The 15,512-nt window shown below is 44.0% G+C and overlaps 1 protein-coding gene across 4 annotated transcripts; it reads right to left on the bottom strand.

Annotated features, from left to right (window-relative positions):
• Nucleotides 1-4,661: 4,661 nt before the first annotated feature.
• Nucleotides 4,662-11,086, bottom strand: LOC309645211 (oncomodulin). 4 transcript variants are annotated; one of them, XM_082430003.1, is made up of 4 exons: nt 7,623-11,086; nt 6,924-7,056; nt 6,370-6,479; nt 4,662-4,947 (listed from the first exon to the last, which is right to left on the bottom strand). In XM_082430003.1, exons 1-4 carry the CDS (start codon nt 7,681-7,683, stop codon nt 4,922-4,924), a joined length of 330 nt encoding a protein of 109 aa, XP_082286129.1. In that variant the 5' UTR covers nt 7,684-11,086; the 3' UTR covers nt 4,662-4,921. The 4 variants fall into 4 exon arrangements, with proteins under 4 accessions (XP_082286129.1, XP_082286127.1, XP_082286128.1 ...); XM_082430001.1 differs by having other exon boundaries at nt 4,662-6,479; nt 7,623-7,690; nt 8,336-11,086; XM_082430002.1 differs by having other exon boundaries at nt 4,662-6,479; nt 7,623-7,690; nt 8,438-11,086.
• Between the last annotated feature and the right edge of the window lie 4,426 nt (nt 11,087-15,512).

Raw genomic sequence — 15,512 nt, 5'->3', positions numbered from 1 at the left:
AAGAAGGCACAGTTCCAGGGAGGGAGGTTCTAGACATGTTCTCACATATGTCTGTCTCCCCGCTAACAAGAAAAGTGAGCTTGTCAATGGAAGGACCCAATTGGAGTCATCCTCTTGTTCCTATTGTGCAGCACAATGCCTGCCTTAAAGGACACAGTGTAAGTGTATTGATGGATCAGTTATGGAGGTAGGAACAGGGAGGATGGAGAAACAGACTTTTCCCCTTCATAGTTCTGTCTGCTGCATGCTGTGCAGACAGAGCTCGGGTACAGGCTGATCAGACGTTCTACTGAGTTCTCTCCTCCCTACGCTCATCTCAGTACTGAGCTCCAAGAGGAAACTCCTGACTAGAGGTCTGGGTGTGATATATACCTCCAAGGCCACCTGAACAAAGAGCCACTTCCTTTCTGCTGCCAGAAATAACAGACCCATGAGTCAAGTAATCGATCTTTTCTCTGTTGACTTAGAGCCCAGAGACTGTGTCATTCAGAGGTGACCTTCATCCTGAGGGTACATCTCTCTCCTGCAGTTAAAATTGTCCTCGGTCTCCGTCTCCTCCTGTGATCACCTGTAAAGGATCTTCCAAAATGTGTGATTCTTTTTATTAAAAAATGAAAAACCTGAAGGAAATTTGGTAAATCAGTGTTCAGTTGGAGAATGAGAACCATCTAGAAAAAATATATATATATGTGTATTATATATAATGTAACTTTTTAGATATGAACTACAGGTATTATGCAATTATGTAGTCATGTAATATATACAGTGATATATATAAATATATGTGTTACAGGTACTATGAGCTTGTGAGGTCTGGTTCAATAGTCTCTATAAGGCTGTTGCCTTCATCTGATGCTGAAGCTTGAAATCTGCAGAGCAGACAGTCAGGAAGGGAAGATGGATGTAAAGAGGGGGAGAGTGAGGACAAACTGGAACCCCTAGGGACAGACTGGAACTCATGTCAGTCTCTCACTGCTCCCAACTCTGATGTCCTTCAGGAAAGGCTGGTGTCCTTTGTCACAGAAGGAAGCGCACCTGGAGCTGGAAGCAGGAGGGCCCGCCAGCAAGGAGGGGAGCCAGCAGGTAAGCTACCCCCGCACCGACCTCTGGAGCATCAGTACCATGGCTGCTTCACTCCCACCCTCCTAATCCCAGGCAAGATGTCTCCTGCGGCCCACCCTGACCAGATACCTACAGCCTAAGCAAGATGACATATTACAAAGCAACCAGATAGTTCCTGCCAAGGTTTGATACAGTGAGGCGGTAGGTACACAGGTGTTTGCTACACCTCTGTGTGGTCTCAGATGTATGTTTGAAATACCTTACAATTTAAGGTGTGAATCCATCTACATTCATTGTAGAACCCGTAAGAAAACGATGTCAAAATCCACCCCCTTCCAAAAAAAGTCGACATTTTGGAACCAGTTAAAACATTATGTAAATGAATAGCCTTTCCAGTGAATAAATTAACAGGCCAGATGGAAACGATCCCGGTGATTCCAATTTCATCTGTCTTCTTAAGTGTTTGCAAAGTAATACCATACCTTAACATTAGCAGAAGAGATATAAGATAGGTTTTTGCTTGAAATTGGATTCCCGAGTACTCATTACACAAAATTAAACTGCAGTCGTTACACGGAATTAACTATGTAGCTTGTAAACCTGAACAACTAGACAAATATTTCACATCTTCACCATTTTGCTATACTTTGTGTTCGAGCTGGAAAGAACTGTGAAAACCTATACGTTAAAAAATTGTTTATGTATTTCATAATGTGCAGAGGCTGAAGCAAAATACTAAATAACGTTTCAAGTATTTTAATAATTTTCATTAGTCTCAACTATTAAGCACATTCACGAAGCTGACTTTGCGATCGTGTTCCATTAAATTATAACTACCAAACTATAAACTAAAATTATAGTTAAGTAAGCATAGTCCAAATTAAAGCCACTGTTGCCACCCTATTTTATTAGCAATTAGGGAAAATAAGAGACACCAGATTTTTCAGCTCTGTGACCTGCTAGGCAAGCTAGGCCCTCGTTTCAAAGTCAAAATAACATCATTCTGCTGCTGAGAACATGCTTTCTTGAGGTGGGTTGATTGGGTGAATTCTACATGTCTGTTTTTTGTTTTCTGTAGTTACTATGCTCCCCCACTGAAAAAGCCTTCACGCTCATCTCATTGTTCTGTAATCCTACCAGCTGGAGATAACTACTGTTAACATTTTGCTATATGTCCTTTCACTCTTTTTTTTCCGTGAGGCACATATTGAATAGGACCCATTTAAAAATTAGTTGTTTGTACTATATTTACATGATGACTAAAACTAGGGAAATTTTTGAAAACATTTTTTGTTTTCAAATTATACTTAACACTAAAATTTGGAAATGCTACTGTTTCTACAAAATTTCAACTTAGAAAAATAACCCCCAAAATGAAAAGTGCTAATTCACAGATATGTTCAAATGCCCAGAGCTGTTATTACCTGCATTCAGAGTAGAATACTCACCCCCTGCCCCAAACACCCCAGATGCAAACAACATAATTAAAAATTGGTATGAATCAAGACCACACAAGATTGTTTCATTTAAGCATACCAGCTGACATTTTTTGGGTGTTAAATATAGAGAGATGGCTCCTTTTGATTGCTGTTTATTATCTGTCGACAGAGACTGAAATTAAATTCCTAAGACTGGGTTAGAAGAATGAAAAAGTGATGTAATTGAAATGGGCAAAAATAATTTGAATTGTACTTTTGAAACAGTAGAATGAACACAATTCATGAATAACGGACCATCATTCTATGTATGGAAAATTTGTGGCGATTCATCCTTTTGTATACATCCAACCTCTAAGCAATTTCCCCAAGACATTCAGAACATCAGTACGATCCAATGACACAGTGTCCCCTGGGTGCTCCAAATAACCCCTCCAGTGATTATTCCCATGCAGATCCCCTCTCGAGTGACAGAAAAGAAATAACAGAAATCCACGATCTTTACCTAGATGCCGTGAGGCTGCCTTTGCTGCTCCAGTGGATGATGGATGGCCTAGTCAATTAAAAGCTCATCACCATTATTTAAAAGCGTCATCATTCACATTGTTTCTCCGAGGCATATGGTAGCCAGAGCCCCGTGGAAAGAGTGCTACAGGATCACGCTGAGTTATTTAAAGTGTCCCCCTTCAGAATGGTTGGGATGAAGAGCCCTCAGCTGGGAAGGGCCAACGGCGTGAATAGAAATATCGGGAGGATCAGAGTATCCACGTGGTGCGGCGGTGAAGGCAACATGTGGATTGTTTTAGGAATCAGGGCTCTTAGGTCATCAGTCCTGGCCCGGAAAGCCCTCTGCTGGTACCTGGGAGACATTGTCACACACCTAGGGAAGCTAGAGGTGGGGAGGAACTAACCCAATTCCTGCCAGGGTGGCCGGGGAATGAGGAGAGCATGAAGGTGCGGGTGTGTACCGGGGGAGGGGAAAAGAGAGCCGTGAAATGACACAGCTCCATTCTTTGGCTCTCCCCAAAGAGTGCTTCATTTTCAGCCTAGATTTCCCCAGTTTGACTCCTCTGAAAACGACCTTTGTGGGTTTTGTCCCTTCAACGTGACTTAGTACTCTTCAAATCGATACACTTTCAAATGTCTAATAGCCTCATTCTAAAGCGGCGATATTGAAATCAGGTTTGTGCTACTTTTATTTTCCTGATTCCTATTAAAATAAATACACGGTTATTAAATTTAACACTGTTGACCCCTGTCCCCCTAAAATCATCTTGAGGCCCCCTTGTGGTACATGCCCCACACTTTGAAAAGCTGCTCTGCCGCAACCCTCCAAAAAACAGAGGCTCAGAGTTGCTAAGCTACTTAGCAGGATGGCAGCAAACCCAGGAGAGGCCAGGGCGTTGTTAACTTGTGTGTTGGGGGAGAAAGTGCGAGCTTTTAAACAAGCTCCCCGGGAAGATGCCTCGCTCCCTCCCAGGAGTCCTCAACCGCGGGGGCCAGCCCAAGAGAACAGCTTGAACCTGCCGCCTGGAAATCAGCCTAATGAGAATCTCCTGGCTTGAGATCGCCCCACCCTAATGAAAGTCCTGTAATGGGACCCCGAGGCTCGCCTCAGATGTTCGGGCAACTCTGGGTGTAATTGGCTCAGGTGGTATCAAATAAGAGCCAGGAAAGTAGTGGCTGAGAAAGTGGAGAGGGGTAGGGAGAACTGGGGGGGTGGGGGAGAGAAAGGGGGGAGGAGAAAGGGAGGGGGAGGGGGGAGACAGGAGAATGGGTCAGAGCCGGCAAGTGTCTGAGAGCTTGTTTTTCTAAGAAAAGAGAAAAAAAGCTTGAAAATATGTCTGCCTGTCTCAACCAGCATAGCAAGTCTTAGCTTTAGGGCCACGGTAGCCTCGCACTTTTTCCTGTCTTGTACTGTTTGCTTTAACTTAAATCTCGCTTATGGCAATCTAACACCCAGCAGCAGAAAACACATAAGCAAGCATGACTTTCTGCTGGCTAAAATCTCTTCATAGGCATTTCAGACTCAGATAAATCGCTGAGAAAACCCTAGCCTGACGCCCGGTAAGACCAGAATTCTTCCTAAAAGCCTTCGGTCTCCAAATTACTTTCATCCCTCTACCTCTCAGAGGAAAAAAACCACACCCACACATCAGCAGATGATGAGAAAGGTGTCTTTATTGGATGATTTTTTTTAAAAGGCATTTTTTGTCTGCTGAGGATCTTACGGGAGTCATCAGGGCATACCCACCACCAAAAGGTCACGGATGGCTGTCTTATGACCTCACTAAAACAATGGGCAAATTGCAGAAGCATTTCGGGGGAAATTAATAAATAAATTAGGAGGAGGATGCGGGGTGTCCCAGTTCCTGGGGCTTTGGAGGCCTTCCAGCTGATTCTATCTCCATAGTCTGGGCCCTTTAAGAATGTACCATTTCCTGGAATTCTAGAACAGAAGAGGTGAGAACAGGGTCAGCGAGGATGGCTTGGTACTTTACAGACGTGCTATGGCCAATGAGAGTTCTGAAGAGGAAAGGGAACGAAGCAGATTGTCAGATGATGGGCATGGCCCCCTCCAAGGGCACAAAAGGAAGAAAAGGTGTCACTGCCCACCGGTCCTGACAGTCTGCAGCATTCCATCTTCCTGCCTAATCTAACAAACATTTTAGCTTTTCGATAGAGCCCCTTGTGTTAGAATTTGCCAACCCAGTTATTTCTCTCTGACAATAAGTGAATTCAGTATAGTGGCCCATCACAATCTGTGCTCACTCAACCTTTTGTCTGGTCAATTCAGGACAGAAATGGGAGGTTTTCTTTTTCTATTAAGTAGCTACGTATTGCATATTTAGGAAACATCTAATAGAGCGGGACTTTGAACTAACTTTTCTTTACTGAACCCTAACCTTACCCCCCAAATTTATATTACTAAAAGATAATAATAATAATAATAAGGTGTGGATGCTACAGACTGAAATTGAAAACTGGGGGTTTGCTTTATATTTATCGGTAAGCTTTGCTTATTTGGAAATCTTTGATGGTTAGGTTTAAGTAAATCAACTTTCCCTTACCTAAGTTATTTTTCTGACCTAGCTATACAAGGTGCGTTAAGTCCCATGTAGTAAGTTATAGTGGTATCATTTTGAATAGATTTTTAAAATGAGGATCTAAAGTAGCAGTTTTACTAATTAGTACCACCATAAGAACCACACATAAGTTCTCCTGAGTTGACATGCACAAAGTAGGTGAAAATCATGTAACCAACATGACAAAGTCAGATAAACATAATCCTACGGCCATGCAATTATGCTAAAATTTGAATATAAGGCTCTGCATACAGAAGACTGCATAAATGATGATTGATTTATTTGTTCTCTAATATTTCGGGCTACTGTCCAATAAAACGTATTTGTTTAAACCCTTGAAAGCTAAGAGGCTTTCCTACTCAAGTCAGTAGACTCTTTAGTATGAGACATACTTGAGAATATCAGTCCTTCCCTTATTCAGAGAGACTCACATCCCACTGGTGGAGATTCCTTACATTATTTTCAAGGTGCATTAGGGTGTCTTGCAAATAATTGGCCAGGAAAGTAGCTAGTACCCTGGTCAGGTGAAGAGTATTTTCTGGTTCATAGACAGTGACCAGTGGGACCAGCTTCTATGGTACATCCCCAGGCATCACACCAGAGTCTTGACACACATCATTTGCATCCTCATTTTAGTTCTGATTTGCAGATGAGGAGACTGAGGCTCAGCAAGGTTAAGAAAGGGGGATTTTCACCCATATCTGTCTGATCTCATGGCCTAAGCTCCCTGCCCCGGATGCTGCCTGAGCTAAAGTCTCTTATGCTGTGTACAGGTGTGAACATACCATCAGCCCCAATTTTCCCGTCTCCATCATTATCTGCAGCCGCCATCAAGGACTTGGTTTCTGACTCAGTCAGTTCTCTAGCACCACTCTCAAACTTCTGGAGGAAAAACCTACAGGATAATAGAGATTGGGGGACTGTTTTGAAAACCCACACACATTTCTATGCTTACCCCTTTCTCTTGAAGCAAACCGTCTGTTCCAACAGTTGCAATAATCAGTCAAGATCTTAGCAGGCAAAGGTTTCCTTCGTTGTAGAGAATAACAGTGGGCATTTTGTTTTAAAACATCTTTCCAGAATTTTGTTAAGACCGTTTGCCCAAGAAAACCTCTAAGACTAATGAATTTTTGCACCCACGGTCTTTGGTGCCCATGTTTAGTGTTTTGCGTGGGTAGATATGTGGCCCACCGACTCATGTTCTTCCCTTTCACGAGAATCTGCTGAGTGTCCAGCGTCAAGGCTGGACACTGAAGGACACCGAGGAGGCTGGCCCCCACTACACCCCAGCCCCACCCAGCAATGTTGGGGTGCCGGATGGGCTTAGGACAAAGCTTACTTCAGCTCTTCTTCATCCAGGTACCCACTCTGGTCGTTGTCTATGAAACGAAAAACATCCTTCACCTGACTGGCTGACATCTTGGCGAGGCCCGATGTCTGGAAGAATTTTTGGGGTTCAAAAGTATCCGGGTCTGAAGAACAGAGAATGGGTTATTCTGATGCTCACTGGATTGCATTCTGTCTTTGGGCCAAAGTGCTGAAAACATAGGTTATTAAAAATACTACTTTTCATAATAGCATTGAGCTATAGGGACCAAGATTTTGACGCAGCCAAGACTGGATGGCTTTGTGCTATCATCTGCTTTCCCCCTTCCCAGCTTTCCCTCTCCACTTGACTTTGTCCGTCTCCCCTTCTCTCGCCTCCTCTCCTCTGTACCTCCCCCTGCTCTTTTTACTGGCTGTGTATCCAAGATGCCAGCATCACTGGTCTAGTTGGTGGGAGAAATGCAATCATGGGATTCAAACAGGCTACATGGCATCCACCGATTCCTTTTTTTCACGTTTAGTAAGTTTCTTTCACCTTACAGAAATGTGATCGTATGTTCAGATCTCATATTTTTATCATTGTAGTTATCTAGTTAATAAGTTTTTCTCTGATCCCATGAATTTTCAGCAAAGTTCACATTCTAATTTTTGTAGCTTTTCGGGAGGTAGAGGTACGTGAGGGAAACCCACCCCTGCCTTGTTTCCGCTTTACCTTGGCACTCCTGCAGGGCTGCTGCAATGTCATCAGCACTAAGGACATCTGTGATGCTCATTTTCCACCTGTTCACACAGAATAAACAAGATGTGGTGAATGGCAAACAGAAACATGCACGTCTGGGGGGACTACACCCCCCCACCCCCAGGCCCACAGAAAATGCAAATTTGTTGAAAAATTTTAAGATGTGATAAGCATAGTGTTGTATTAAGAGCTGGGACAGAATATCCAAATAAAAACCAAATATCGAAAAGATCCCAGTCCCCTGTGTCTCAGTGCCCTCTCCTGAATGGAGTTAAAGATGAAATTTAAAAATACAACCTAAAGAGCAATTTGATTCTGTTTTCTTGTAAAAATTATAATTACGTCATCGACCACTTACATAGGCATCTAGAAGTAAACCATTCAGAAGTAAACCTTGCTACAAATGCAATAGCATTTTAACACACCAGCCAGAGAAATGCAGTGTTGCAAATTCCATTTAGGGAAGGATAGAGCTTGGGCTGCTTGCAGATCTTCTATGGAAGGGTTGCTATCTGTCCTGAAGGATGGGAATCAGAGACATCAAAAAACCCGTTTACCAGAGATCAAAATCCATCCATGTGTCAACTCCATGGGAAAAGAGAATCTGAGCACAGCATGCACCAACCTAATATGAATGTGTGTAAGAAAGAAGAGCCTGGGGTCTGGTAGGTCCACCAGCTACTCACCGTTTTAGATTTTCCTCTAAGAAGAATCGGGGAAAAGAGTTGAAAGAGCCAAAAAAAAAAAAAAAAAAAAACAGATGCGGTTTTGCTGCCTTACTGACCTACCTTATATAGGATTGAAAAAGCGATAGTAAGAACCTCTCAGATTTCCTTTTCAAGGATCAGGTGGACGTAGCTCAGATGTCTTGCTTTACTAATTAAACCTCTTTTTTTTTTTTTTTTTCCTATTTATATCTCAAGGGAATGTGGGTGGGAACAGCCAGTTTTCAAAAACAAACCTCAACAAGCCTTAACAAAGGTTTCAATTCTGCAAACCAACCCTGCTGGCAAAGTGTAAAGGCACCAGAGGCCTGGTAAAGAGGAGACAGTGGTTGAAGTGAGGTAAACACATCTGGGGGTGCTCTGTAAACTGAAAAGGGCCCCCCAGATGTTAGAAGCTGCTGCCAGAGGCAGGTCTGTGGTCAGCCTCTGAAACTGTGGACACGTGAGGCCGACCTCAGTCTAGGCCTGACAGACTCGAAGTCAGTGTCACATGGATACGAAGGACTTGTCCAGCCCAGGGGATGGCACTGGTTAGATGACTTTCCAAAAAAGTCTTGACTTTGGTTTTTCTCACCTGTATCTTTTTTTTTTATTATTAAAGTATAGTTGATTTACAATGTTGTGTTAATTTCTGCTGAACAGCAAAGTGATTCAGTTATACACATACATACATTCTTTTTTAAGATATTCTTTTCCATTATGGTTTATCATAAGATACTGAATCTAGTTCTCTGTGCCATACAGTAGGACCTTGTCAGTTATCCATTCTACGTATAAAAGCTCACATCTGCTCATCCCAGCCTCCCAGTCCATCCCTCCCCCAACCTCCTCCCCCTTGGCAACCATAAGTCTGTTCTCTATGTCCGTGATCCTGTTTCTGTTTTGTAGATAGGTTCGTTTGTGTCATATTTTAGATTCCACATATAAGTGACATCATATGGTACTTGTCTTTCTCTTTCTGACTTCACTTAGTATGATAATCTCTAGCTGCATCCATGTTGCTCTCAGCTGTATCTTAAATTGCACACACTAAAAAGGCAAAAAGGAGGAAAACAACCAACCATTCCCAACCCCATAGATAAAATTTGCAGAAAATATATGAGGCCAGGACTTGGGACCTCATGATTTGTTTTTGTTTGTTTGTTATTTTTTTTTTTTTTTACTCTTAGCAAACATTTATAGAGTCTCTATGTGGCCATCACTGTGCTAGACTCTTTTTTAAAAACTGTGGTAAAAAAACACATAACATAAAATTTACCATCTTACCCATTTTTAAGTATACACACCGTATAGTAGCGTTAACTACATGTTCATGGTTGGACAGCAAATCTCTAGAACTTTTTCATCCGACAAAACCGATCTCTACACCCATTGAACAAGAAATCCCCATTTCCCCTCCCCGAGCCCCTGGCGACCACCATGCTACTTCCTGTCTCTAAGAGTTAGACTACTTTAGATGCCCCTTAGAAGTGGAATCACGCAGTATTTGTCTTTCTGTGACTGGTTTCTTTCACTTAGCAAAATGCCCTCAAGCTTCATCCATGTGGTAGCATATGACAGGATTTCCTTCTTTTTTTAAGGCTGAATTCAAGTTTTTTAAAAGTCAAAACTGATCCCATGTTGCAAACAGAATTATTCAGTGGTTTTTTAGAGAAGGGCCTCAGACTCTTCCCCGGGGGGTACAACCTGGATAGTCATCTTCAGTTTGCTCCCAGATATATTTCCCTACCCCCATCCCTGCTCTGTACTTTTGCTAGTGTCATCAATGGAAAGTTTCTCTCAGGAACAACTACAGCATTTTTTTTGCATTTTATAAGGTTTTTATTTTTATTCTTTTATTGAAATATAGTTGACTTACAATGTTGTGTTAGTTTCAGGTATACAGCAAAGTGATTTAGTTATATATATATATATATATATATATATATTCAGATATATATATATATTCTTTTTCAGATTCTTTTCCCTTATAGATTATTACAAAATATTGAGTATAGTTACCTGTGCTATACAGTAGGTCCTTGTTGGTTATCTATTTCATGTATAGTAGTGTGTATATGTTAATCCCAAACGCCTAATTTATCCCTCCCCCCCTTTCCCCTTTGGTAACCATAAGTTTGTTTTCTATGTCCCTACAGCATTTCTTAAATTACCAAACCTCAGGTCAGCACCATTTCTGTCTTGCCCACATGATGTTGCCCCAATGCCTAGCACATGCCTGACCTAGTTAGGTACTCGGAAATTATTTGATGAATAGATATATAAAAACAGCAAAAAAGAACTTGAAAACAAGATTACCAGCCAGCATCCACTTGCCCAGCCTTTAAAAAAACAGTTTCTGAAAATAAGTCTCAAGAAATTAGGTTGCTGACATTAAGTTGCCATAGAAACTGGCTGAGTCCTTTCTTTCTGTGGAAAGGTTTACGACCGTCCACAGAGATAAAGACATTTTAAAAAATCTGCTCATTTAAATGAAAACAGTATATGGGTTAAACCAAGACACTTTAGATTTTCATGCTGTTTTTCTGATAGAAACTAAAGATAACAGAGACCCAGTAAACACGATGTCTGAATCAACAGTGTAACCAGGATTCTGACTTGAATTCCACCATGTGCAATCTGGGGGTCAAAATGTTGACTCACACAGAAGGACAAACAGTCTGTGATTTCACTAATATGAGGTCCCTGGAGGAGTCAAAATCATGGAGACAGAAAGCAGAAGGTGGGGGCCGGGGGGGTGGGGGAGGGGGAGGGGGAGTTAGTGTTTAATGGGGACAGAGATTCCGTTTGGGAGGATGAAAAAGGTCTGGAGATGGATGGTGGTGATGGTTGCATAACGGTGTGAGTGTACTTAAAGCCACAGAACTGTACACTTAAAATGGTTACAATGGTAATGTTTATGTTATGAGTATTTTACTGCAATAAAAAATGTTGATTCAGTAATCTTCCTTATTTTGGCCACCAACTCACAGCTGCTCCAGGGAAAGAGCAGAAGGAAGCTTTAGAAGTAGAAGACCTTAACTTGAGCCCAGATCTGTCCTTTATTAGTTGTGTAACTCTGGGTCCCAGTTTCCTCTTGTGGGAAACAGGAGTAATGCAAGTGTCTGCTCCGTCAACTTCCCTGGGTTCTTTTGAGGATCAAGGGACCAAGTGCAGGTCTGCAAGTGTCCAGAGAGGTCTCAGAGTCCCCTGTTGAATCCCACCCCTGTCCTGGGATTGCAAGAGTTATTTCATTTGTGTATGCATTCCACTCGATTGGTAGGGTCTTCCCAGAGTGGAAGGAATGGATGCCTGGGTCGACTAGCAATGTCTGCAGTGGGGAAGCTGGGCAGCAGGGAGCAGGGAACTTGGCGATTCTGGCCAGGCTGTGTATTTGGACTTTGCTACTGCCAAGGGCCCTGGACTCTGAGATCGCACTTCTGTCTCGGTTATTTGATGCTGTCCCCAGTCACCTGTTTCAATCCAGATCCCTGGTGTGCCTCTTAATCCTGCAGACTTCCTCTACTCTGAGCCCACACACCTGCTGATGGTGTAGCTCTGCGATGTCGTCTTTCCAGCCACACTGGCCTGACCCATCTCCTGACCCACTGGCCTGTCTGAGATGTCATCACGGCCTATGCCCAACCCCAGCTGCCTTGCTGGTGACTAATTTCCTAGAAGTGTCTGAGGCTTTTTCGGTGTGTATGATGCTGTAGATAAAAGCACAGCTGACCTACTTCCATACTCTCTCAATGGATGTCACCTCCTAACATTTCTCAACTTCATCTTCTCTCCATGCCCCACTGTCACCACCCTAGTCCAAGCCACCGTCATCTCTTTGGGGAATAATTGCAGTGAACTCCTAACTGGCCAAGCCTCATCCACTTGGGTTCCCCTTCCAACCTAACTGGGTAGACCTTTCTAAAAACCCACCTGTGTTAGTTTCCTGGGGCTGCTGTAACAGACTGAGTGGCTTAAAATCTGTTGTCTCAAGTTCTGGAGGCCAGAAGCCCAAATCAAGGTGACAGCAGAGCCGTGCTCCCTCTGAAAGGCTCTAAGGGAGGGTCCGTCCCTGCCTCTTCCAGCTTCTGGTTTTGCTGGCAGTCCTCAGCATTCCTTGGCTTGTAGCTGCATCACTGCAATCTCTGCCTCTGTCATCACATGGCCATCTTCTCCCTTTGTGTCCTCTTCTTAGAGGGACACCAGTCATAACGGATTGTGTTCACCCTACTTTAGTATGACCTCATCTTAACTAATTACATCTGCAATGACCTTATTTCTAAATAAGGTCACATTTTGAGGGATGGGGATTAGGACTTCAGCATATCTTTTGGGGGAGGGGACACGATTCAACCTATAACTTCAAGCACATGGCTCCCCATCCCTCTCTCCCGCCTCTGCCACCAAACCACAAGTCCTTCACTGGGTTCCACTTGTTCTTGGAATAAAGACAGAAGTCCTTCCCATGGCCTTGAAGGCCCTGCCTGATCTGTCCTCTGAGGACTTCTCCAGCCTCATCTCACACTGTCTCCCACTTCAGTCCCTCGAGTTACCTTTCCACCATCCATGGCCTCTTTGTACTGTTGACTCTGCCTGAAACACTCTTCTCCTTCTTCTCGCCATAGGTGTCTCATACACAGCCTTTCTATCTCTGCTCCAGCGTCACTTCTTCCAGGAAGCCTTCCTTGACTCCCAGACCAGGTCAGACCCCCCATTTCACAGGCGGTTGAACCACCATGCTTCTCTCTTATAGCAAAATCACAGCTGCATGGTCCCACTTGCTGTGATTGCTTGAATAGTGTCTCTCTGCCCACTGGCCAGTAAGATGCATGAGGGCAGGGGCAGGGGCTGTGTTTGTTCAACTCTGTTTCCCCACATGGACACAAACGAAGACCAACCAAATGAGAACACGCAAAGGCTATTTATTCAGAGCATCCTGAGGCAAGGGAGTCGATCACCATCACTTGTGTTTGGCAGAGCCCCGAAGGCAGGCAAAGGATCAGGAAAGCTTTATTTTATTTTATTTTTTATAAATTTACTTATTTATTTATTTTTGGCTGCGTTGGGTCTTTGTTGTTGCATGCGGGCTTTCTCTAGTTGCAGCGAGCAGGGGCTGCAGTTTGTTGCGGTGCGCGGGCTTCTCGTTGCGGTGGCTTCTCTTGTTGCGGAGCATGGGTTCTAGGTGCGAGGGCTTCAGTAGTTGTGGCACGTGGGCTCAGTAGTTGTGGCTCTCAGGCTCTAGAGTGCAGGCTCAGTAGTTGTGGCGCACGGGCTTAGTTGCTCCACGGCATGTGGGATCTTCCTGGACCAGGGCTCAAACCCATATCCCCTCCATTGGCAGGCGGATTCTTAACCACTGCGCCACCAAGGAAGCCCAGGAAAGCTTTATAGTGGAAAAAAAGGAAGGCTCAGATATGCTCTGATAGGAGGCTGTCAGCCGGGGAAACCGGAGGCAGGCTAGTAGAAGCTGGACATCCTATGTGAGTACGTTGGGGAGTGTATTTGGCTTTCTCTGATTGGTCCTAAGTTGGAAGCAGGAACAAAAATGAGGGGAGCTGTCAATTATTTCTCAAGTCCCCATTGTTTTGGGCCGACTGTTACAGGGGTTAGTTTGGCTTCCTGGATTACTTGCTGGAGATAGTGTTCTGACTTCCTACAACTCTGACTTATAGGCTGGTTTCCTGGCTGGTGGGTCAGAGTTCTGTTTTCACATGTGCTCTGACCATTGTCCATTTTTATATTCAGTCTCTCACCAGCACCTTCCTTGTCACATTGTAAATATTCAGTAAATACATTGGAGCGAATGGACTTGAGCAGGTCTCTTATCCTGAGCCTCAATTTCCCCCTTTTATAGTGGAGATAATAATACAACCTACTCCATCTATAGGTTGTTGACAGGTCATCCATGTGAAGCACGGCATTGGGCCAGGCACTCAGCAAATGAGGAATAAATGGTGGCCGTTGTTGTTGCTGTTATTGCTGTTTTAAAACAAAGACATTCCAGGCAAAACTCATCCAAAGCGCTAGAAAAGGAGAGGACAGTAACTGGGGGTGAGGAGATCCCGGAGGGTTGATAATATGTTGGTTTTTGATCTGGGTGCTGGTTACATGGGTGTGTTTACTTTATGGAAATGCATTGAGCACTTTTCTGTACCTGTGTTGTACTTCAATAGAAAGTTTACTTTTAAAAAGTGGTTGTGGGACTTTCCCGGTGGCGCAGTGGTTAAGAATCCGCCTGCCAATGCAAGGGACATGGGTTCGATCCCTGGTCCGGGAAGATGCCACATGCTGCAAGCAGCTAAGCCACGAGCACAACTACTGAGCCTGCGCTCTAGAGCGCACAAGCCACAACTACTGAGCCCATGCGCTGCAACTATTGAAGTCCGTGTGCTCTAGGGCATGTGTGCTGCAACTACTGAAGCCCGTGCACCTAGAACCCATGCTCCGCAACAAGAGAAGCCACCACATTGAGAAGTCCGCGCAACAAAGAGTAGCTCCCGCTCGCCACAACTAGAGAAAGCCCGCGCACAGCAACAAAGACCCAATGCAGCCAAAAAAAAAAAAAAAAAAGTGGTTGTTACTCCCCCAAGGTTGAGCAGAGAAGGACGGAGGGTCCTGCCCTGTGACTTTGGCCTTGAGGTGTGGTGGGTGGAGGAGGTGGGATCAGGCATGGCCGGCTGCAGCCTCTCTCTGTCCTCTGGGCTGAATGATCATGGGGTTCTGTGGACTTCCACCAGAGGAGACCCAGATGCTGAGCTGGGGTGCTTCCTATGTTCATAGCAGGGCTGTGATGAGAGATGCTTAACCAGAACCAGGCTGTACCCTCTGAATGAGGAAAATTACCTCAGAGCTCAGAAAGAGAAGTCATTCTGGCCCTAAAGGGGATCAGAATATGCTGCCCAAAAATATGCCACTTGGACCACTTTGGGCTGAAGGCAATTGAGAAACAACAAATGCAAGAAGAGTTCTCTTCTCTGCCCTTATCTGCCTAAAGCAGGTTATAAATTTCCTGCAAGAAAAGTGCTTTTCCTGTACCAGGAAAGGGAGAGCAACTCATCACTGGCGGTGGAGAGTTGACACCGGGATGAGTCTGCATAAACAGTCCTTTCTAAAAGAACCCTTGTCTTCCGTTAGTTCCCCACATATTTCCTAGTCACTT

The sequence above is a fragment of the Balaenoptera physalus genome (genome assembly GCF_965194825.1).
Source record: "Balaenoptera physalus genome assembly, chromosome: 16".
NCBI lineage: Eukaryota > Metazoa > Chordata > Mammalia > Artiodactyla > Balaenopteridae > Balaenoptera > Balaenoptera physalus.
Note: the sequence above shows the minus strand (reverse complement) of the source record. Positions and strands in the feature narration are given on the sequence as shown.

Coding starts and splice junctions, on each gene's coding strand:
- LOC309645211 (XM_082430000.1), bottom strand. CDS start 7,683: ATGAGCATCACAGATGTCCTTAGTGCTGATGACATTGCAGCAGCCCTG. Junction 7,057..7,622: donor AGCCCTGCAGGAGTGCCAAG/GTAAAGCGGAAA, acceptor TCTGTTCTTCAG/ACCCGGATACTTTTGAACCC. Junction 6,480..6,923: donor CTGGATGAAGAAGAGCTGAA/GTAAGCTTTGTC, acceptor ATTATCCTGTAG/GTTTTTCCTCCAGAAGTTTG.